We start from the raw sequence: 25,656 nt of genomic DNA on the forward strand, positions 1-25,656 counted from the left end.
TTAGATTGTATTGTTCGTGGCCCAGATGTGATGTTGATATAGAAAATTTTATCAAAATATGTTCTGGATGCCAGAAAAATAGACCATGGTTAGAAGTTGATCTAATGCAGAATACCTCTGCTGATGCTATGATAAAACGACTAAATAAATGGTTTGCTAGGTTTGGAATACCCAAGTACAGTGTGTCAGACAAAGGACCACAATTCTTATCAGGGGAATTCCGTAGGTATTGTGATTTAAATAATATAGGTCATATACGTTCGGCACCCTATCATCCAAAAATAATGGATTAGCTGAACGTACAGTACGAACTTTGAAAGGTCATGCGACGAGAGATTCAATTAGCGATCCCGAAGAAGCTATGACACAGGTTTTAACAACCTATCGATTGGGAGAGCATAGCTACACAGGGAGATCTCCTGCTAAAATTATGTTTGGGAGGCAATTGAAAACAAGTCTGGATTGGATCCGACCAAATGCCGAACACGAAATAGTAAGGGCCAATGATAAATAAAGCCTTCACCATGATTTACATTTAAAGGAAAGAGAATTTGAAATCTCACAACCTATATGGTTAAATAATGAAAATACCAATGGTTGGAGAGAGGGAGTAATTAAAGAAAGAATAGGACTTTATTCTTATATTGTTGAATCTTCCGGGAAAACATTACGGAAGCATGCAGATCAGTTAAGAAATCGTTTAGTTATCCCAAATCATGAAAGTTCTTTGGAAGTTACAGAAATGGTTGTGCCAGTGAATGAAGCAAATACAAACACAAATACAAATACCACATTACGTTGTTCATCAAGAAACCGTAAACCTACAAAGAGGTTTATTGAAGAAATCTAACTTTAAAATGTTTGAAGGAAATGTAATAAATTAGTAAAATATTATTTATAGATATTATATATAAAAATAGAATAGAATATTCGAAAATTAATTAATATAAATTTGATGTTAGAAATAAATTGAAATATAAATTAGTAGTCGTATTGTTTATAATTAGTAGTCGGTATTACTACAATAACTAATTGTAAATATATAGTATATTTTTATACATAAATAAATCACTTCATTTCACAGTCAAAGCGAGGGCAGATAACTACCAGCGCCCTTGATTAGATTTAAAAGTTATTATTGCTTTTACATAATTTGAAGTCTTTTAATTGCCTTAGGAAATTAAAAATTCAAGAAAAAATATGTCATTCTTGAAACGTTAGATAAATGTCATCCGCACCTGAACTCTTTATAATCATTATATTAGGTACCAATTAGCAGATGATTCTTGAAAATGGAAGACATAAATATTATGATATATCTCTGCTTAATTTTGCTTATTCATTTGTTTTATTGTCCTTACAACAAAGTTGAGGAAAGTTTTAATTTACAAGCGACTTATGATATATTGTATGGCACATCATTGGAAGATGTAATATTTATAAGATTATTTATTAAATTTTTATTTAGTTTGACCATTTGGAATTTCCAGGTGTTGTTCCTAGAACATTTATTGGCCCGTTAATTATATCTGCGGTTGCCTTTCCTGTTGTAAATATTATGAAAATTTTAGACATCTCTAAAATTTATTCTTTATATTTAGGTACATAATATACCTTAATATTTTTTAAACTTTAACTTTAGTTAGAGCTATATTAGGACTCTTTGTTATGTCTGGATTTTATCGATTTTATAAATCAATTTATAAAAAATTTGGGCATTCCATAGCAAGATGGACATTAATTATATCAAGCACTCAATTTCATATTATGTTTTATGCTAGTCGCACCTTACCAAATACATTTGCCTTAATTATATGTAAATATTTAAATATTTAGACTTGTTATTAGAGTGGGTTTTAGGGTTGAGGTCAAAAAATATATCAGGACCAACCTAACCTAATTGACTGACCGGATTGACCAAATTTTTTGACTCAAGCACTGACACATCAGCCTAATTTCATACTTTGTTCTTTTGGGATCACTTTTTGCTCATTCATATTTTTATGGCAATTTTTTATGAAATATAATTTTTAAAAAATGTTAGAATCTTGCAGAGTTCTTGACTCCACAATAATGTTGGGTTCAGTTCAGGCAGGTCCAGATAGGCCTAACTAAGCTAAGATTTGGATTTAACCTAAACTATTGACTGTAGATTGAGATATATAAGTTTATTTTATAAAACTACAAATAGATAAGCTTTAAAAATTGGCTTACTTGAGCTGACTTAAAAAATATGCCATGAGCCAATTTTAAGATTTCCAAACTTATAGTTTTTTTCTAGGTTATATTTGTTTTGATTTAGATGTGAAGTTGAAATTTTTTTGCCTATTTTCTTATTATCATAAAAAAAATTTTTAAATTGTACTTCCATTGAGGGTGTAGAAATGTGTAAGTTTAAACCTTCGTAATTAGCTCTAAAACTTAAAACCTATATATAATGATTTATGAAAAAATAGCCCAAGTCTATTATTATTTAGGAATATATTACATAAAATGGTAATTAAAATAAATACAAATTTATATATTTATTTATTTCAAATTTTTTTTATATCAGACCTACAGAAATACCATTTATATGGCTAGGCCTGGATTTAAAAAAAAAATTTTTTGCCTTGTTCTGCCTGGGTTTTATATTTCAAGCCTGACCCAACCCAGATTTTTTTAAAAGAAAAATTTGCAGGCCCAGATTTACTGTTGTCAATTTGCATGGTCATAAAATTTACAACCCAATTTTGTGCTCAGACCTGCTCTGATAACTAGGGATGTACCGATATTTTATATCGGATCGGATCGGGCCGATATTTCGCCCATTTTAAAATATCGGTTATCGGTAAATATTATAAAATTTTCCGATCTGATATAAAATGGCGCTTTTAACAAAATTTAAAAAAAGTTATATCTAAAAATCCTTTTTTTTTATAAATAAAATCGAAATATATTTTTATGTTTAATTATTTTAATAGTAATAATTAGTTAATAAACATTCTGCAATATAGTTATTTTTTTCGCATTCTGTTTAAAAAAGTGTTCATTAATCTCTTCAGAATCTGTTTTTAGTGATACTAGATTAACAGTCCCCATCACCGCAGACCAATCTCTGATAAATTGGAAATTTTGGTATTTCTAAAAAGAAATCTTCGATAAATTAATTTTATATATTAATTTCAAATTTCAATATATTTGTTTATTACTAATTATGTAAATAGATTAATGTTATTACTTATTATATAAATAATTGCAATTGAATTGAATATAAACTATAACTGATCATTATAATATATTTAAATGACATATGTTATGGTATAGTAAAATTATAGATGTTGTACTAATAAAAAGAATATTAAAAATTAAAACCGGTATCTTTACAGAATACAAAATTAGATATGATATCGGATCGGTTATCGGCCGATATCAATTAAATATCTGGAATATCGGATCTGATTGGATCGGCCTCCAAAAAGTGGTATCGGTACACCCCTACTGATAACTAACCCTGAGCACAGACTCATGGTTCAGACCTGGAGTCCAGACCCAGCACGAAAACCCATTTATTATTTTTTTGTTGAACTTAGGAAATATATAAGATTTATTCATTAGGTGAACAAGTATTCCCTCTTGATAGGCTAATGTAGGGCTTGGGTGGTCTGGAATATTTTTATCCAAAACATTAATATTCAAATAAAAGGAGTTTTAATTATATCTTGACCGTAATCATATTTATTCTAAATGGGTGGGTCTAGGACTTGAGGGGTCAGGAATATTTTTAACAACACAAAATATTGATATGGGCGTCAAATAAAAGGTGTTTTAATTATATTTTGACTGTTATCATAATTATTATTCTAAATGGGTGGGTCTAGGTCTTGAGGGGTCAGAAATATTTTTAACTACACAAAATATTGATATGGGCATCAATTAAAAGGTAATTCCATTATATGACTGTAACCATAATTAGTATTCTAAGTGGGCAGGTCTAGGTCTTGAGGGGTCAGGAATATTTTTAACAAAGCAAAACGAAAATAACTAAAAATGGAGACAAAATTTTATTTTCTAATTTTTTTGCAATTTTATAAAAAAAATATCAATTAAAAAATTTACAATTTCGCTTCCCTTTTGATTCTCCACGACCTCGATACATCTCCATTTTTCTATCTTCACATCTTTTCCCCTTTTCGCTCATCTTCAAATCTTCATTACTCGCCCATCCATGCAATATCTCCTGTATTCGCTCATCTTCAAATCTCCATTACTCGCCCATCCATGCAATATCTCCTGTACAGGCACGTTACTCTTCCATATCTATCCTCTTCCCCATTGTGTCCTTCAATCAACAGCGTCTGTCCACGTATCCTAATACTCCTGTTTTTGCGCTCCCTCCTTCCGAAGTATAGACTTCCCAACTAAATTAGCAACACTACCACTGCTCCCAGTTTATTATACTGTACTTCCACATATTTTGTTATTTTAAAACTCTTCATTTACAATTTTCAAAATATTTAATTTCCAAAAAAAAAATTTCTAAAAATTTTATCTCTAAATAATTTTAATATTAAATATATTTAAAATATTTTGCAATATATTTATAAAAAATTTATAATTAACTTCACTAAGAAGAATATTTTCACAACTTGTAGCGTCAAACAATAGGAAACAATTAGCAAAACTAACACAGAAACGATACAACAGTATATAACACTTTCGCTACTTTTTCACTCTCCCTATAACAATTGACGGTTACTTGTTTTTAAATCTTTGCTACTACTTCCACTAATTGATGATCTCTTCAAATCTTTGCTACTAATTCCACTGATTGACGGTTACTTATTTTCAATTCCTCGCTACTACTTCCATTAATTGACGGTTTCTTGTTTTCAATTCCTCGCTACTACTTCCACACGGTCTCTTGTTTTTAATTCTTCGCTAACTTCCACTAATTGACGGTTTGGTCACGGCACCAACCATCACGCTGGCCGCTTATTACTCTATCAGCAAAATGAAAATAACTAAAAATGGAGACAAAATTTTATTTTCTAATTTTTTTACAATTTTTTAATCAAAAAAAATATCAATTAAAAAATTAGGGAAAATAATTTAAAAAATTATTAAAAATTAGCAATCTAAAAATATCTTCTTTTACAATTATAATGCACCTATTCATGCCTCAAATTTTAAATTATAAGATAAAAATACATTTCTAGTGTTATGTACTATGTATCGTTTCTGTGTTAGTTTTGTTAATTGTTTACTAATGTTTGACTCTACAATTTGTAAAAATATTCTCATTAAAGTTAATTATAAATTTTTTATAAATAATATTTTAAATATATTTAGTGTTAACAATCTAAAAATATCTTCTTTTACAATTATAAAGCACCTACTCATACCTCAAATTTTAAATCATAAGATAAAAATACATTTATAGAAATTATAAATTATCGCATTTTACAATGATGATCTTTTATAAATCTAAAGATAAATTGTTAACGCGATTAAACTAAAACATAAAATTATAAAAATAAAAATGACTCCCCGAACTCAATACCTAATGACTTTACCAAAAATCAAATTTTACAAATCAAAATCCTAAATGAAATTATGTAACCAGAGAATTAATTTTTTGACAAAATATTTGTTTTACTTAAATTAATAAATTATTTGCGACTAATTTTTTTACTTACCCCATATATGATCGACCTTGACGACCTCCGATTAGGTAAATCTAAATCCACACTAATCCTGCGGTGCGGCGTATGCCGTTATTTATCAAATTAATTTAGGAATTAAAACCGCTCTAATCCTGCTGTGCGACGAATGCCATTCCTTATATTTTTTTAGTTAACCAAAGTTTTAAATCCGCACTAATCTTACAATGCGGCGTATGCCCCTAATCTTGTGGTGCCGCTAATGTTGTTCGTTATTTCTCAATTTAACTTAGGTGGGCATTGATACTGCAGTGCGGCGGTAGCCGTCACGGTTATGTAAAAGACCCTTATAAAGAAATACCGATAGCACTACTCCTTTTATTTTTTTGTAGTGTTTAGTACAATGACCAAAATGTCCGCAAAGTCTGTTCCCCCTGTCACCCTATCCGAAAATCTCGGACCATCGAACTCAGCGATCCTCCCCCCTCCCGGACGGTTGAACTTCCTACGGTTACTTCTCCAATTATTTCAATTAGCATATACATATTTTATGAATTATGGATTGAATCAGACAATAAAAATGGTAGTACGTAACCTAACTACAATATCATTTGATTACCTGATAACCAAGATGATTATTTTTCTTTTAGTGAAAAGATATTTCCGAAATTTAATACAAATAAAGATCGTAAAAATTCGATTGAATAAATCTTACTAAAATATAATACTTCATCAGTTCCATTTGAAGGATTATTTAATTTTGGTACAATAATAAATGCCCGGAAAAGACAAAGGCTTAATGATAAATTATTTGAAAAAATTAATTAATAAATTTGATTTAATATACACTATAGTTGATCAGTTATATTAATATTTACATCAGTGTCCTGCAGAGGTACCAAATGCTCGACCCAGTCCGTATTTGTAAATAAAACAATTTCGGAAGGCCTGGTTCATATTATTTCCCAAAAAGAATTTCGGCCCAGTTTTGGTTAAATTTCAGGCCTGACCTGGATATTTTCTAGAAAAAATTTATGCGACCTAGGTTTATTTAAAAAAATTTATGCCACAGCCAGGCTGTAAAAATATTTTTTCTTACGAACCCGATTCATAAAAAAATGTTTTAAAGTAAATTATTTTATTTGGATTTATAAAAGAAATATTTCAGCATTTTACGGTTTGTTTTTCAGCAAATATGGAATCATTCAATATCTAATTATCTTAAAAATTAACTTCTTTATTTTAAAATGATAGATTAAGATTATTTCTCATTTAGTAGCAAAAAAATAGTGAAATAACTATAATTTTACCTAAAAATATTGATAATTAGTAATAGCTTATAAAATATTTTACCATTATTTTAAAAACTTGTTAAATATTTTTTAATGATCGATAAAATGGTTTTGAAATGGAAATATCAGAAATGAATGAATGTGATATATTATTATTGACACTATCATTTTAAAATATATTTTAATTTTTATCAGAGACATGCAGGCTCGGTCTTAAACCCGACCTGGCTAAACGGTGGGCCCTATTTTTTTTTTAAATGCCAGCCAGACCTAAAAAAATATTTTTATTAAATTCCCGGGCCAAATATTTTAAATCGTCATTATTATCTATAAAAATAAAAATATTTAAAAATTGTGTGCTATAACAATATATCACATTCATCATTTACTTATATTTCCATTTTTTCGATCTTTAGAAAATATTTCTAATAAAATATAATTCAAATTATTAATTAACTAATCATTATTTTAGGTAATATTCAATCAAACTAAATGTAAAGATACACTATTTAGAATATTTTATTTTTAAGTATCATTTTATCTCTTTTTTCTCTGTCCCAAATTTAGGTAATAATGTGGAGAGAGAGCGTAAAATAACCAATATTTATATAAAAGATTTTATTAGATTACAAGGAATAGAAAATAAAGGAATTACCATCGATCTGTCGAATTGAAATTTGGAAAGTTCGAATTTTGTTAGTCCAACTTGAATGCACATAACTTTGATCCTGTTGGTAGAATTAGATGAAATTTGCAAAAAACATTGATAATCTACCCTCTCTCATTCTATAAAATTTTATTGAATTCTTTTTAGAATTGACTGACATATTTATTGCCTAAACAAAAAGGTTATCAGTTCAAGTGTGACAGTATATATCGAGGTTCAATCTAATTTGGATTATTTAAAATTTTAATCATCTCTTATACCAAAATTATGATTATTAAGAAAATTCATAAAAATAATAAAATTTAAATTTTTTCCAATTTCTACTTAATAATGTTTCTATGTTGCATTATTGCAACAACTAATGTAAACAAACTGGTGAAATAAGAAATTAAGAATACTTAAAGTTTATTAAATTTTTATTTTTTCAAAATAACATTTGTGGGTCATTAAGCCTCGGCGATCTAGCTTAAATATTAGGTTATTAGAAGTTACCTTTTTATAACTAGTTACAGTTACTTACCGTTATATTTCAAAAGTAACTAGTTACATAATAAGTTATACATCATTCATAAACGCATTATTTATTTACTAAACGCATTTATTTAATATAAATAGGGGATATAATAATCAATTATTTGAAAAAATATACAATTTATTTATAAAAAAAATAAATAATTAAACTGAAAAAAAATATCGAAAAATAGAATATATTTATTAAAGACCTGCAGGCCCAGCCCGGGTTACACAGGCCGGGACGTATGAAATTTTTTTTTAAAAAAATATCCGGGCCTGGCCGTATATTTTTAAACCAAATATTTGAAATCGCCATTATTAGCGATAAAAATCAAAAATAAATATATATTTTTAAAAAATCTCGGCCGGGCCTGAAATTTTTTCTTATTAGTAAATAATGATTACTAATTTAGTAGTTTATTCAAAAATTATTCAATTCTAAAATAATCTAAGTCTTTTTCATTCCTTATACTAAGTTTTATAATCTAATTTAGTAAAATTTAAAAAAAAATACATTTATATAAAATTCCATAAATATTACCAGCAACTTGAGGAATATGGCATATTATGCTAAATAGGTAAAAAAAAATATAATATTAAAAAATAGGTTTATTAATTGAATTTGGTTACAAAATTATGAAACCCATCAATGTAACAATTTAAGAAAAGAAAATCTATTTGGACGGGAAATTTTATTGTTGCTATCCTTTGTGAATCCAATCAGACATTTAAACAAAATTATAAATTATTACACTCTTGAGTCGGACTGCCCATTTGAAAATTTTATTGTAGTGGACAAAACTAGCTTTACCCACCTAGGTTCAACCATTCGAGGTGAAAGTGCTATATTTCATTTTAGAGATGAATTTTTTGTCAAATTTAATATTATGAAAAATATTTTAAAATTTACCTGCTCAGCAGGCTTTTTATTTATTTAAATATTTTTTATTCTTTCCTAAAATTTTACATGCCTTTCGTTTATCAACAATTTTCATGTTCCTTGAAATATTATTAGACCTTGAGGTTCATTATAAAAATACTCTTGAATCTATTTTACAAATTCTCTTCGCTCTTCAGTATGCAAGCTTCCCTTCCACCAAAGCTAGGTGGTATAGGTATCCATTCCCCCATATCCTTAAGCATTTTAGCCTTTCTATCCTCATTTGTTAATTTCCATACATACACACTTGGAGACTTGGATACTATCGAATCCCCATCATATGGCAGCATTAAACCTCTGGGGGTTATTTCAATAATTAGTGCGAATTTAGTACTCTTTAGTGCTTTTGCTCATATGAGTGCGCTAATATGTAATGCCTAATTAGTACTTATTAATTCATCAATAAGTTTTAATCAATAAAGAGAATATAAGCGAAAAACTATAACTGCACTCCTTAGCCTGAATCTAAGATTCTCCAAGCCGCTCATATCCAAATTTAAAACAAAGAGACTGGAATTTACCATTGATACAGCATTGCGTTGAATGCTTCCACTTCAAAGCTGTTCAAAGAAAATCTCCATCGCTCTTTCACCCCTTAAACCTAACCCCGAGTATATAGAATGACAACAATACGACTCTTTTGCTGGATCAAATAATTCCAGCCTCAGCCATATGTCAACTTGGCTACAAATGGTTAGAAACTATACCTAATTCTAATTTAGGCTTGTTTATTAACCAACGAAGAACTTAGAATAGCTATATGTCTTCGTTGAAATCGTAATGCCGACATCATGTGTCCCTTGTGAAACTCATATCTATAACCTCCCATACTGTCGTTTTTCAAAAGGCAAATTATCCAGGCACTATGCCATCAATGAGATCTTGAAATCCGCAAATATTCCTTCTACTCTGGAACTTACTGGCTTCAGTCCTGATGGAATAACGCGAGTCCCTTGGAACCAAGGTATACCCCTCGCTTGGGATTATACATTTGTAGATCGTTTTGCCAGATCTTTTTATTTTAACTATTACGAAAGCTGAAATTACAAAAACAAATAAATATAGCCACCTTAATAATCTTTTGTTTGTTCCGGTAGTCTCAGTCACCTGTGGATTATTTGGACCCCAAGCCCTAAAATTATTCAAAACAATAGGGCAAAACGTTTAATCACAGGTGATCCAAAAAAGGCTTCTACCCAGAAATGTGAACCCTAACCCGGACCTTGAACCCTCGTATTTTAGCTGTACCCGGACCCTTTTTAAAAATAGAGGGTTCAAGGGTTCTAGGTGTCATAAAAAATTTTTTAAATAAAATATTTTTTTAAAAAATAATATAAATTTTTTTAAATTTTATTAACTTTTTTTGTGGAATCATTTATTTTATCTTCGCGTTTTCTTTCAATTTTCTTCCTGGACTTCCATTATATTTAGAGATTGATATCATAAATTATTTCTAGTGCAATAATATTTTATTATGTAAATTTATTAATATGTTATATTATAGAAATTTGTTGATTATTTTGAAAGTGAATTATTTTGTAGTATAAGTAATAATATTTTAATTTAAATGATAATTCACAACACTTGGTCTTCAATTTGTATGAAGCTAGAACGATGATTGAGTTTGAAAGATTTCTGTAATGATTTTATTATAGGAGCATCATGTGAAGTCATTTTGTCGGAAGATGATTGGTGCCAAATAAAGGACCTTACTAGTGTATTAGTTCCTTTAACAATATTAAGACAATCAGAACAATTATGTTTATTTGATTTTAAGGCATATGGATTAGATGCCGATTAGATTTAGAAAAATTTACAGTCCTTTTTATGCGAAATATTAGAAAACATGAAAATTCGAGAGCAACAATATTTGCATGTTATATTCTTCTATATATTTAGCCCGATATCAAGTTTTATTGAGTATTGAGCAAAAACAAATGGCTAAAGACCATCTTAAGGATTTATGGCATAAGCAAAACTCCATTATTTACAATTATTGGAGGCTACGACAATACCTATTGGTTGTAGTGATAATAATAATGATAGCAACATTGATGATCTTGAAATTTTCTTTTAGGTAGAAAAAAAAATTAATTTATCATCAGATAGAAAGGAGGATCAAAAAAATGCCTATTACATCTTTAGTAGAAAAGTTCTCAGAAGTTAAGAGAATAAATAAGGATACAAATATTTTAAAATTCTGGTAAGAAAATTCTTCAATATATTCAGAATTATATCTTGTCTAGAATCGTCTTGGCTGTACCGGTCACACAAGTACAATAATATATGTATTATAAAGATAACTATCTATTTTTGGTAAGCGTAGAACATGGATTTTTATCTTTAAAATATATTGTCTAATTTATTGTGAGATTGAATAAAATATTTAAAATATAATGTAAATTATGAATATGTATATATTGAAGTATAATAATAAATGAATAAATTTTTTTTATTTTGAGTCATTATTTTTATGTACCCGGACCTGGACCCTTTTTTTTATGTCGAAGGGTTCACATCCCTGCAAAGAATATCAATTAAAATTTGTCATTCCAAATGTATATCTATACATGGATCATTAAACCCCGCCGACCAAACTTAGATACGTAATTTATTTTAATTTCCCTTCTTTTAACCCTTTGACGCCCAACTTTTTATTAATTAAAAAAAAATTTTTTTTTTTATAATATTCATTTATACACTCCATAGATGCCTAATATTTATTTCAACTTTTATTTTTAAATATACAGTTAAAAAAAATGATGATGCCAAATCAAATCATCAAGCTTTTGTGTAATAAAAAAATACAAATATTTATTTATTATGAAAATGTCGAAAACAATTTCTAAATTGATTAAAACATAAATATATATTACATTTTCCACATTTTGTTCTTGAGTATGCATTTATGCATAACTTGCACCTTTGCCTAGTTTTGCAGGAATCTGGCCAATGACCTATGTTATCATATCTGATATAGGAGCCATGATAGAAGAAATTTTTTTTAAATCGGTTTATTTAAAGGTCTCCCTGATTTTCTTCTACTAGTTTTTCCTGCCGATAACAATGCTTTAACAATATGTGTTTTAAATTGTATAAGTTTCATGATTTTATTCTCCTTTTCATGGCATATTTGCCGTTTATACAAAAGCCATGAATTTACTACACACATATCTATGAGATAAAAAATAATTCTTTTCCTTTGATATCTACTCTATAGCATTCAACAGGCATATTGTGTAAATCGACTCCTCCCATACCTTCATTATATATTTTTAATACATTTGGTCTTGGAACTTCAATATATTCTTCGCAAAAGAGTTTATGATTTTGAAATTTCGGGATATTTTTAGCCAATTGAAGGACTATATCACCACTTATCCCTAATTCTGAGTGTGTTGGATTAGTTTGCTTTCCCGCATAAATCTTAAAATCATATACAATACCGGAGGATCCAGCTAATGCAAAAATTTTGATACCCCATTTGTGAGGCTTCGATTTTATATATTGTTTTAAAGAATTCCGCCCTTTGAACGGGATGATTAATTCATCAACACATACTCTTTCCTCCATCTCTAATTTTTGCATATTATTTTGAATCTCTTTAATAAATGACCTAATTTTAAAACATTTATCATATCCATCTTGATTTCTTGGGATAAGTTGAGAATTATCATTAAAATGTAAATATTTTCGCAATATTTGTAACCTGGTTCGAGACATAGTTTCCGTAATTTGAGGGAACGCTAATTCTGCAGACCAATACTGTCTTTATGAAGGAACTTTGACCAAAGAAGAAAAAAGATGTGTGCCTATAAATTGTTCTAATTCATTTATATCTAGATTTAGCGATCGATTTATTTGCTGAAAACTGTATAAATTACTGTTCACATATATTATTTAGTATATTTTTGAAATAAATAATTTGGAGTATTGATACGGAGTTAATATATTGGTTGAAGTGGAAAATTTAATAGCATAATTTGTGTCCAATTGATGTATATCACCTACTCTCCATTTCATATTATTTTGAATGATAATGTTATTATTAATTTCTCTATCTCGATTTGAAGATTATTAGATATTGGAGTTGATGAAGTTGATGGGGTATCATCGTAGATAGTATTCAAATTAAATTCCTCATGATCTGATTCATCGATATCAGCTTCCGAAATATCTCCCTCCACTATTAATAAATTATTTAGCATCTATAAATTATATAAGAATCATTTTAAAAAATATAATAAATGTAAAATTATAATATAAGTCAGAAGATATAGGTCTTATGAACACCAAATTCGAAAATGGTATGGTCTGATTGGATTTAGAATACATTTTATGTAAAATTTAATTATAACTATAGAAAACCATTATAAATATAAAACGAAAAAAAATATTTAAAAGTTGTATTCTAAAATCCCATTGACTTATTTTGGCATCATGCACTTTGAGTTGATATAAAAAAGAGCATAGTCATTTTTAATAAAATAATTGATCATAATATTATACTCTTACCTTTAATAATTAATAAGAATTTTAGGAATAATATATATTTTCCACAGAATATGTTTTATTGTCGTTATAAAATCATAAAATTCAGTAAAATGGAAAAAAAAAATTATGAAAATATTATTGGTTCAAATTTAAAAATAAAAAAATATACGTTATTAATTTTAAGAAAATGCGAAAGTATTTTTATTATATTTATATCATATGATGTTAAATTAAATCTATAGGCTTTTATAAATTTAAAATATTTAATTATATTACATGATGTCAAAACAAATCGTGTGACGTCAAAGGGTTAATTATATATTTTTACATAGAATATAGATATTATTATAATTTTAATCAATAGTTATATTATTTTAAAAAAAAACATTTTAAAAATAAAATTAATTTCTGGAATATATTATTTAGAATTATTCATATATATTTTTAAAAGTAACTATATATTTTTAAAAGTAACTATATATTTTTAAAGTAACTAGTTTTGGCAGTTACATTTCAAAAAATATAACTAGTTACAGTTATTTTTTAGAAAAATTACTTGTAACTAGTTACTTTAGGAACACTATTAAATATGTATATTTTTTTTCTTCTTTTAAATATATATTTTATAAAATATAGATATGATATGTTATTGTTAATATTTATAATCAAAAAAATTTATCTTATTTTAATCTTTTTTAATATAATTTATTAAAAAGAATAAAATAAATAGTTGTATATTTATTAAAAGCTAGTTGATATTAAGACTTGTAATTTGACCAAATTTGGAAAATAATATGATAAATTGTTTGAGATATGATGAAATTTTAATCTGATAATGTTAACAACTTTGCAATGATTACTCCAGAGAAGAAATATATACCAATAAATATTTCAAATATAACACATTTAATTTTATCTTTAAAAAAAATATTTATAAAGTTTTATGGGCATTTTCTTATTGGCTTGAAGATAATATACCTATATTTATTAGTATATCATGTTTCCTGATTATCGTATTTCGTTCAGAATTAATCATACTTATCTCAATTTTGACTATTATGTCTATATTTCATGCTTCAAAGCGTGATTTTTATTTTTTTAATAACAACATAAATAATGTTAACAATAATTATAACAAGAACAAATATAAAACATCTCAAACCAAAAATATTATTCTACAAATTTTAAAAGCTGGTATCCTATCATCAATATTATCATTAGGTAACAATTTTTTAATATAATTTATCTCATTCCTTCTTGTAGCGTTGACTCTATTAATAGACTCTTATTTTTGGCAAAGCTGGGTGTGGCCGGAAGGGTATGTTCTTTGGTACAACACCTATATGAACAAAAGCTCAAATTGGGGTGTAAGTTTTTACATATACATATTATATTCTGAAATTGAAAAAATATCATTAAATATAATTCTTAAAATGTAGACTCTCCCCTATGGGTGGTATTTTTATTCTGCCATTCCTAGATGTCTCTTATCCTCTTTATTTTTTGTGCTTTCACCTATGATATACCGTTTAAATGCCTTGAAACTTTTCAAAAACCGAAATTCAACTAATTCAAATTCGAACAACTATAATAATTCTAACTTTAATCATTATAACTCCAAAAATAATTGCAACAACTACATATACTTCAATAAGCATTCGAAATTTTATGGGGGCCATCATTCTAACGTTTATCATGATTCCATTGATCAATCAAAGTCGTCTTACAAATCATCGAAAAATGAAGTGAAAATAGCTTCAAAATTGATCGAAATTTTTTTTATCCCGTCGATACTTTACCTCGCTATTTATTCACTTTTGCCCCATAAAGAATTGCGGTTTGTTTTTTACGTCGTACCATTACTCAATGTGCTTGCAGCCCATGGATGCCATTCATTGTAAGTTTTGATATACTCCCTATTAACTGATTTAAATAAAACTCTCTAACCCCCTCCCCCCTACCCCTATCAACGACACAGGAATTAGAGATCTGCAAAATTAGGCCCGGCCCGAACTTGGAAATTTTATTAAATATATCTAAATTTATCAATTTTATATTATATTTTTTATGTAAAATAAAAATTATTTTAATAAAATAATGAGAATGAATAAGAAGCATGCTCTGGATTAATTTTTAGTTTACAATTAGTAAAAACCAGTTAATGATCACCAACCAACAATTAAAATTTGCCTATATAAAACGAAAATTATAAAATAATATAATTTAACTATACAAAAACAATAGACTTAAAAAATATTTATTTTGAATACAACAGTTTTGGAGTTGTTCTTGACGTAAACATTGAGGATTTTATTTTTAATATCAATATTTAGGATTTTTAAATATTTTTATCAAACCTTATATTCTTGGACATAAATCAGTTAGACCTATTTCGTTTGCGTCATATTGCTCAGCAAAAATAAAAGAAAAAATAAATTATAACCAATATTTCTTAAAATTTAAGGAGGATAGGGATTTATATAAATATTTTAAAAAGGAAATAATTTTAGTATAATTTTTTTATACCACATCTTAAATTCTCATAAAGTCAAACTACCCCCCCCCCCCCCACCCCTTCCCAATCGCTAATGAATAACTGCGTAATACCTCCCATCTCCCCATGGTAGAGCGTCCTACACTCACCTCATAAGATTTTTATATTTGATATGGATACTAATATACACTACACCTCTGAACCTTAATTTTATGTGTTATATTCAAAATAAGTGAAAGACGAAAGAATGAAAATAAATATCAAAATGATATTTAATCCGGTTTCTGTAAGGTCCAGTCTTATTCATTTAGATCGTATAACCATTTTTTAAATAATTTAAATCTTGTAACTATTGGCTTAGGAGCTTTTATTGCTAATTTGAATTTCTTTAATTTTAGATTTTTAATATAATAAATTTTTTTAAGCCCCCCCCCCCCCCCGCTGGCCTAAATAATAATGTTTTACAAATCAGAATAAGTATATTACCGAGTTATGGAAGAAAAACTATATTTTACTATGTATTATGGGTTAGATGGAATTGGGGATTTCACGCAGCCAACCAGAAAGGGCGCAGCAATAACTTTAATAATCATAATAACCGACACCGGCACCCTGCTTACTCCTTTTACTTTACCTCGCTTTTTAAGTCGACAACCGTTTTGGTTCACTTGAACGTGAATGTCATACTAACACTCATTTTTCTTGAAGCCTCGCGCAATAATTACCCAGGAGCCAAGGCCCTTATGAGATTACAAGTTTCTCGTCAAATCGATATATATCAAAGTCATTTACAATACATTTATTAATATTTTTTCTAATTTAGGAGCAAGATATTTTTTATAAAATTTTGAAGAATATTAATTTATTTTCAAATTTTTGTTTTAATTTTACAATTCGAAATAGATTCTGTAATTTATTTAATATGATAATAAATTAAATATTAAATCATAAGATCACACGGTATACATGGACACGTACGCTTGTCAGAACGGCATATCTAAATTTTCACAATTGTACCATCATTGGAAGTAAAATTTAATTGATATTCTTTTCTATTTTAAAATTTATATATGAGATGTATTATTTTGACAGCAAATTAATTATAAAATGTTAGCCCAAATTGAACTCATTTTGTTCCGATTCATAGTTTTAAATTACGAATCCTCTATCAATAGTTTAATCATATGGTCTAATTTTTTTTATAATCAATTTCGCAAATAATATCCCTTAATTAAAAAATAAATCCGAGCCAGGTCTAAAATTTTTTTAAAAAAAATACCTTCTTTTTTTATAATTTCGGGTCAGTCCTAATATTTCAAATTGCTATATATATATTATATATAAAATAATAGGATGAAATTAAATAAAATTTTGTTAAAAATTGTTGCATAATTGAATAACATATCACTTTATCATTTCAAAACTAAATTTTATCGAAAGTTTTTTAACTAAGGCCTGGCTGGGCTTACAAATCTAGGCCGGGCCGTGCAATTGGTAACTGCAGTTCTGATATATATATATATATATTAAAAAAAATTTTAACCGATTAACAGTCTGATTTATAATAGAAAAATACCAATCCAGTCACATGTGCCTCGAATTAGCATAACAAAATTTATGCAATATTTCAATAACGCCTGCATTGAACCATTTATACATCAAAACCGATTCGTTACCGATGTTAATTTAAATTATTGTTGTCTACATTTTTATCAGTATATCCCTAATAATAGAAAAGACCATTAACCGTAATATTGTTCTATTATATAATGTTAACTTTTGAATGAAAATCAGCTGAAATTACACAATTCATATTCCTACTTATCTCCAATATTACATCCAAGTATTCTCACCTATTTTTGACATTAGTGTTATTAATTTGAACTCGGACCACATACCCGTGGTTTAGACTCCGGGTATAGATGAATAATGTTATTCCAAATAGTTCAAACAGAAATTATTTACCAAAAGTCTTTTCTGAGGTTATATAGTAAAACCCTGCTAGGCAACTAAGCTTCGGGTTAAAACAATTTTAATCGGGTTCACCTAGGGTTTATGCCAAAAAATTAGTTTATATGATTGTTAATCTAGCGCTTATTTCCAGCCATCCCAGAAAAACTCTATTTTATCCTTTATTTAGAAATAAAAGTGATTTATCGAATCGTATCAAAAGTGATAATTAGTATTAAATTTTTTATACAAAAATTAAAATGCTTTTTATTAAAATTTTTAAATTAAAATATTTTCAGACTCAGGGCGAATAGGAAGATGTTAGTGCCTAAAAATCAATATAGGTATGACTGAGATAGGGTTTTATAATAAATTGAAATGGGCTCAGGCTAAAAAAATTGAATTTGCAGAACTCTACCTCAGAGTAGACATTTTTTTTTACCTCTTTCACAGTGCGAATTTTGCGGCGTATACAAAAATGAATGAAATTTTTGTAATTATTGATTTCAGGATTCAGAAAAAATATAATTATTATTAAATGTAATAATGTGATGTGATTCAATGTAAATTAATTAAAATAACACATTTACTTTTAAAAACTTGCAAGAAAATGTTGAGAAAAACATTATTATATTTATAATCTTCTGGTAATTTAAGTAATTAAAACTTCTAATAATTCTTTTTTAAATTTGCGACAATTAATTTTAAACTTTTATTATTTTTTTAAATTATGGTCTCAAAAAATACACGATTATAGAAGGGGCATTTACAGGAATAAAATTTAAAACTTACCCGGATGAATTATCATCCATTTTGCCATTGAATTCACTCATAATTATGATAATGCGACTATTCATCGTGCCCATATAATAACTCAAAATTATTAAAATATAGAATATCTTTCATTTTATTCTCCGCAACTAAACTCCTTTAAAAAAAATTTTGGCATTTTGAAAAATGAATATTGATATCCCAAACCAATTAACAGAATTCATATAATCTAGGCAATTGCTAGCCTTTTGCTCAATTTCAATAATTATGATTACACAGCCTTCTACTTACATACGATACCATATATCGAAGAGGGAATCCGATCTATTCCTTTGAACAACTAATTTAATAGATAATTACACTAGATTATTATATAATATAGATATTTTTTGTTATATTATGTGCAATACAAATTGAAAAATAAATATACATTAATTAAAAATTTCACAAGTCATTTTCGAAACTATAATATAAGAAAGAGAAATTTAATATAAAATAAAATAAACAATGAAAAAATAAGTTAAAAAATTATCATAATTTGACCTTAAGTTTTACCCAAAAAGAAATTGTGTATTTTTTAACTCATTCAAAAAGTCTTCCAGTTTATAGATAGAATTAATTTTTAAAAAAACTTCTGTATCAAATTTTAAAGAAAAAAAAGATTATTTTAAATTTTTTTATAAATAGCAAATGTTTTATTTTAATTATTTTTGCAAACAAAATATTTTTATCTGGATGGGTTTTAATTTAATCTTCAACTTGTTTCATTAAATCATCACAACACTGTATAGAGAAAATTTAAAAAAAATTTTTTTTTTATTCAATTCTTCAACTTAACTGTAATTTTAAAAATGAAATAAATCGAATATAATAATTTTATGGCCCCAAATATTTAAAACAAAAAATACAAATTATTTAAATTCAGTATTTACGTTTATTTTTATATTTAATCTTTTTTTAAAAGAATGAAATATATTAAAAATAAATGTTAAGGGATAGGTTCTAAATCGCTAAAAATTTGGGATCTTGTTCGAGAGCATTTTCCTTTTAGCTCTGAGTTCGGAAATATTTAAATTTAAGACTAATCCTGATCCCAGAAAAATTCTTTATTTAGAAAACAAAGTTATTTTTCATACTGTTGCAAAAGTCGTATCTTATAGCTGAAAATAATCGCTCGGCTAACCAACATAATAACTCATTTTAATCCTGTTTTTTTGGTATTTTTAAATCCTAGGTAGACCCGATAAAAATTTTTTAACCCGAAACTGAGTTGCTTGCAGGGCTTTTCAGTCTAACCCCCAGAAAACACCATTGCGTTTAGCTGCATATTTACTTTCGGTATATAATTTTTATTTGAACTATTTGGAATAACATTATTCATCTGAACCCTGAGTCTGAACTCTGGGTTTGTGCTCAGAGCTGGTTTAGTCGATTTTTAGACCCGTCAATTCGAATGGATATTTTTTGCCCAGTTTTGGAGTTTATTGTGGATAGCACCTTCCTGCATTTAAAATTTTTTAAATTTCTGTATAACACATAAAAAAATTAAAATCTTTTGGGAGATCTGAATTTCTCTGAAAAATTACAGTTTATAATATCTTTCGTTGTTTTATATTTAATAGCTCTTTTTAGAATCTGTCTTCTTTTCAAATTGATTTTTACGGGAAAAATATATTACAATCAAACTCAAAATCTTATTTGGAAATGATCACTCAAAATATAACAAAAAATATGGTTAAATTATTTCAAAGATGAAAAGTAATGTGTGAAATTAATAAAAGTTAATTTAAAAATAACAATTTAACTTTAAAATAAAATAGAAATATGACCTTAGGTAATAATAAAATTAAATAATAAATTCTCAACATTCTCTTCTTTAATAGAACGTCATTATATATTCCTTGATCATCAACAGTAGCGATTATGGATTACGTTACTTCTCATATGCGTCTCATGGTGTTGCCAATGATGTGCATCGTTTACATAACGTAGTCTTAAAAACTTTTGGGCAATTGCCTGAATCTAGTAGGTCTTGGTTTTCCTGCGTTGTATTATTTATAACTTGTTCCTTCTTGCTTACTCTTCCCTTCCTGTAAAATTACAGTTGGTCTTATTAGTTTGAAATGTGGGTTATGTTGTTGTGCCTGTTCGATGCACATTATTATTTTTATACCAAATTTCATCACCTTCATATATGGTACGATTATGTGATATAGTTATCGGATTTTTATTTTCACTCTTTTCAAACGGTTTTAACAAGTCGCATTTTGTTCGTGGGGTTCGACTAAATAAAAAATTTGCTCGGCATGATGCCCATTGTGGCATTTGGTGTATTTCGATATTTGAGCAAAAAATAAAGCGATGTCTATATTTTTATTGACTTTCTCCATATTCTTTCTTATGTGTAAAGATTATATTTTTTACGCATAACTTATTTTGCAGAATTTGTGCATAAGGTCACTTAAATGATTTATTCTTTAAATAATAGGATGTATGGGTGATTTCGGAACTTTGATAAAAGATATTTTGTGAAGTAATATATTTAATTTGGTTGATTATCATTTGCAGATGTAAAGTTGAAATGATTTAATGATCTTGACACCCTTTAATCTTTCTTTTCCTTGAAGCAGATTTTTTGGACTATATTATTTTTGATGTTGCATTATTATCTTAAACTTAGTTTCATATGAGTTTTTATGGCAGCTTTACGCTTTAGTTGTATACTAAGTCAGCCTTTTTGATATTTATTCGTCAAAAGATTCTTCTATCCTATAACAACTTTTTTAAATGATGTTCTTAAAAGCATGTAATAAAAATCTTCCTAAAGTCATTTCCAAACAGAAGGATTTCAAATACTAGCTTTTTTTTTATTTCCAAACAAAGGATAATAATTTGTTGAATTGTTATTTTTTTATATAATATAATATTTTTATTAATAAACAATGCTGAGCTCCATTTCACAGACGTTATTCTCGTAAAAACCTTTGAAAAAGCGTTATGCCTGTGAGTGGCCTAACAATAGCTTTTTGTCATTGTCCACCACTAATGCTTCTTCTTGAGCTTCACCCTTATAAAATACACTAATTTGTGATATGGCGATGATTTGAATTGTATTACAATCGTAAGCCAATAGTTTTAAGTTAGTTTTCTCAAACATGGATATCCCTGATTCCTTAGCTGTTATCTGTAGTATCGCAAATTACGTTCCAGTATCGATTTGCATCTCTGTGGGTACATTGTTAATTTTTTTTATAATGTCTTATGAATCATAAATATTGTCGTCGGCCTACATGTTTTTTACATCTAAACTAGTAAATTATATTCTTTCGTGTTTCATTTTGTCTTCAATCTCCTCTATGATTCGAATAGAGGGCTTGAATTCTATCGCTATAAAATTGGTTCATGTTGTGTAGCTATTGTTATAATTGAATCTCAGACATAATCTTGGGAAACTTGCTGTTTTGAATATTGAATATATGGCTATCGTAACATGGATAATCCGTATTGATTGTGACACCTGCGGTTATCGTGGATAATTTTTTACATTGTAGTGGTTGTCGTAAAGGTTGTCATGCTGATTATAGTGGCGGTTGTCATAGCCATTGTTTTAACGATTGTCGTAACGGGGATGCTGTTTCCTTAACTGCTCTCCTATATAACCGTCGTGGCATAAATTATTAGTTGTTTTATGCGAGTCCTGCGTATTCCTCATTTTCAAACTGTTTTATCTCGGTATCAGCTTGCATCTGACCATTTATATGTGTCTCCTCTATCTTGGATATAATTTTTTCCTCAATAAGCTCTGGTTCATCAACCCTGATGCCGATGTTTTAGGCCTCGTTTAACCATGCTCTCTCTTGCTTAACCTGTGTCTTTCTTTCTTTCTTTCTTTCTTTCTTTCTTTCTTTCTTTCTTTCTTTCTTTCTTTCTTTCTTTCTTTCTTTCTTTCTTTCTTTCTTTCTTTGTCTTACTTCTTTTGATGAAGTCACGCTTCTTAGTTTCTCGATCCTTTCGCCCTGGAAATTTGCATTTTTTACTCAAATGTCTAACGCGAGCCACCCAATGAGAGTACGTTTCCTCCTTATTTGGACTGTTGCATGGAATTCGGCTATCTTGACGCTTGTCGTCTTGGTGGTATACTAACTTGAACTTGAATTTCCTTATTTGGGATAAGGGAGCGAGTTCGGTTTCCATATAAACTACATCGATATTAAGGTATTTGTCATCTTGAATTACGCAGAAACGCGGCAAACCTTTCGTAGTCGGAATTGTAAATCATATACGATGGTGTTGCTTCAATAAAAATACTTAAATTTTTTTTTTATAACCGCATAACCTTTACAATTAGCTGAATCGAACCTTTATAAAAAAAAATTTTCTTAAGAACCGTAACCTAACGGTAACCATTATGAATTTTTAAATACTTAACTGTAGCCAAACTGAACCGTAAAAAATAAAGATTCAGTTCCTGAAAACTAATAAACATTCACTATAAATGCCTTTTGTGTTTCTCAAGCATTGATGAGGTAAGTGAGCAGTATTTTGAAGAAATGGTCATATATATGCACTGCTATGGTAAGCTCATTGTCTTGGCATCCTTCTGCAAATCAGTACCTTAATCTATCAAGTTTGCAGGTTTTGACATTTTCTTCTATTATTCATTATAATGAATTAATTTATGGAATTAAAAATAGGGTCAGAATGTAAAAATATTGATGCCTTAATTTCTTTACACTAAGGAAAGAATCTTAAATAAAAACGATAATGGAGGTGAAACTCGTAAAGTTTTCTGATTTTCATTAGTCATTTGCCTCTTTGCCGTCTTACCAAATGGGACTTTGATTATCGCCCCCCCGCCATTTAGTGTCAACTTTTAATTACTCGATTTCTTCGCCTTTCGAGTTAATCAATCCATTTCTGGATTCGGGGCTTACTTTAGTTAACACAGGTTCCGACCACCCCGTTTCCAGCCATAAAAAGCTTCAATGGCTAGACATGATCCCGAGTAGGAAAAAGGAAATGTACCCACGAACGATGAGTTATAAATTGCCATTGGCTGTAGACTGTTCTCTTATTCCGTCCGATGACATTTGTGCTGTTTAAATAAGCAATAATCCATTTTCTAGACATTGTTTCCCTTGTCTTAAAGTCAGCGCCCGCTTTTTGCTGCATGACAATCTGAATAGATTTATAGGCAAATCTTTCATTTCTCCAAATTCCCCTAGGCTAGGTTGCCTGATTCCATTTGTTGACATTAATAAGCAAGATTATTTATTTTTTAAGCATTGTTTCTGTCTTCAGCGGCCGATTTTTGCGGCATGACAATTTAAATAGGGGGATCGGCAAATTATTAATTTCCTACGATTTCTCCAATGGTTTAGAAACTTTAGGCCTTTTAAATGAGGATGCAATGCGTCCCCTCATTTCCCTCCAATATAAATTCTGACTTCCTTTAATACACGGCAAGACTTCCTACCATCCTCTTCATCAATAATAAAGTTAACAACGCTTATTTTTTTAAACATGCCTTTTGATTTGATTTTAACGTTTTCATTTTTCATCCTTTTTATATATATATGTTATTTTATAATTAAAAATGAATTATATATCATATAAAATTTAAATTATTTATAAAATATATAAATCAAAAGACTTTAAATTGTGTTCAACAATTATAATATTAATTATTTTTCTTAGTAAGAATAATATTTTTTTTAAAACAACTTTTTTGGGTATAAAAAAATTTTCAGAAGGCTCTATTAATTTTATTTAAGAATTTTTTAGCAAAAAAGGGAAACAACAATGCTTCCCTTGCTTCTATGGACGCTTCGTCATTGATGTATACCATGGTAATCACATCACCTGTCAGATTAATATATTTAAATTTTATTAAAAACATTAATAATTTTTCCTATAATAATTTTAATATTCGATCAAATTATTTAAATAATTCTTTATCCGTATCCTCTAAACGAATAATATAATTAACAATTTTATTCTTTATTATTCGATTCGTTTTTGAATAGGACCTATAGTACACATTATTAGATTTATATTCTTTAAATTTTACTATTATTCAAAGTAAACCTTCTTTTTACCTTAAAAATGCTACTTATTTAGGTACGTTAAAACGGAAAATATATCTGATCTACAAATATCCTCTTTTGAATATCTGATAATGCAAAATGAACCCACCTTGCTCGCTAAATTTATCCAAACACGCCAGATAAATCCTGAAAACGAACCAAACCTTACTAAAAATGATATGCAACATTTTAAAGTCTTATTCACCGTTGATGGTGTGAATTTGCAACCTGGATTTGCGTTGATTATAAGCAAGGTCTTAGAAATAATCATGAAGCTCCTTGAACATATGACGAAAAGTCCCACGTTGTCCTGGCCTTCTTCACACGAATTTAGGCATGAGATTGCCATGTTAAAAAATTTTATTTTACCTTTGCAACCAAAAATCGTGGTTTTAGCTAATACCGCACTCGTAAAATAATTATATGAACCGGGATAAATACATTTAGAATTTTGATGTTATTTATTTAATCTTCGATTATAATGATTTATTTTACATATTCACCAAAAATTAAATATTCATTTATCTTATATTGTTTTAAAGTCAGGAAATAAATTTATTCGAATTGAAGTGCCAAAAAATATTCATTATTTATCTGATCGTTATTTTATCTCTATAACGTACTAAAAATTAAATATTTTCTTAAACAGCCGAAATTCCTATATATCTTTATGATTTTTGATTCTATAGGAATTATTGTTGAGACAATTATTTCATTAAATGATCCGATTTTTCAGAAATTAAAAGTCTTATGTTTTTCCTATAATATAATTAATAGTTTATCAATTTTAGGCCCTCCTCACTAGAT

The 25,656-nt window shown here is 27.9% G+C and overlaps 1 protein-coding gene across 2 annotated transcripts; it reads left to right on the top strand.

The window, feature by feature from the left end:
- The first annotated feature begins 1,274 nt into the window (after window positions 1-1,274).
- On the top strand, window positions 1,275-25,413 carry LOC135923905 (dol-P-Man:Man(7)GlcNAc(2)-PP-Dol alpha-1,6-mannosyltransferase-like). Of its 2 annotated transcripts, none has more exons than XM_065458905.1 (9): window positions 1,275-1,430; window positions 1,469-1,601; window positions 1,643-1,816; window positions 14,488-14,769; window positions 14,812-14,915; window positions 14,988-15,445; window positions 16,575-16,825; window positions 16,995-17,070; window positions 24,884-25,413. In XM_065458905.1, the coding sequence occupies exons 1-9, from the start codon at window positions 1,293-1,295 to the stop codon at window positions 25,266-25,268; spliced, it is 2,001 nt and encodes a 666-aa protein (XP_065314977.1). In that variant the 5' UTR covers window positions 1,275-1,292; the 3' UTR covers window positions 25,269-25,413. The 2 variants fall into 2 exon arrangements, with proteins under 2 accessions (XP_065314977.1, XP_065314978.1); XM_065458906.1 differs by having other exon boundaries at window positions 16,575-16,797; window positions 24,884-25,085.
- The last annotated feature ends 243 nt before the right edge of the window (window positions 25,414-25,656 follow it).

Source organism: Gordionus sp. m RMFG-2023, chromosome 2 (genome assembly GCF_954871325.1).
Source record: "Gordionus sp. m RMFG-2023 chromosome 2, tfGorSpeb1-WG-v2, whole genome shotgun sequence".
Taxonomy (NCBI): Eukaryota; Metazoa; Nematomorpha; class Gordioida; order Chordodea; family Parachordodidae; genus Gordionus; species Gordionus sp. m RMFG-2023.

Excerpts from the sequence above, each read along its gene's own strand:
- LOC135923905 (XM_065458905.1), top strand. The coding sequence starts at position 1,293 with ATGGAAGACATAAATATTATGATATATCTCTGCTTAATTTTGCTTATT. Across the intron at positions 14,770-14,811 it reads ATCATCAATATTATCATTAG|CGTTGACTCTATTAATAGAC; the intron begins GTAACAATTTTT and ends TCCTTCTTGTAG. Across the intron at positions 17,071-24,883 it reads CAATTGTACCATCATTGGAA|GTACGTTAAAACGGAAAATA; the intron begins GTAAAATTTAAT and ends CTACTTATTTAG.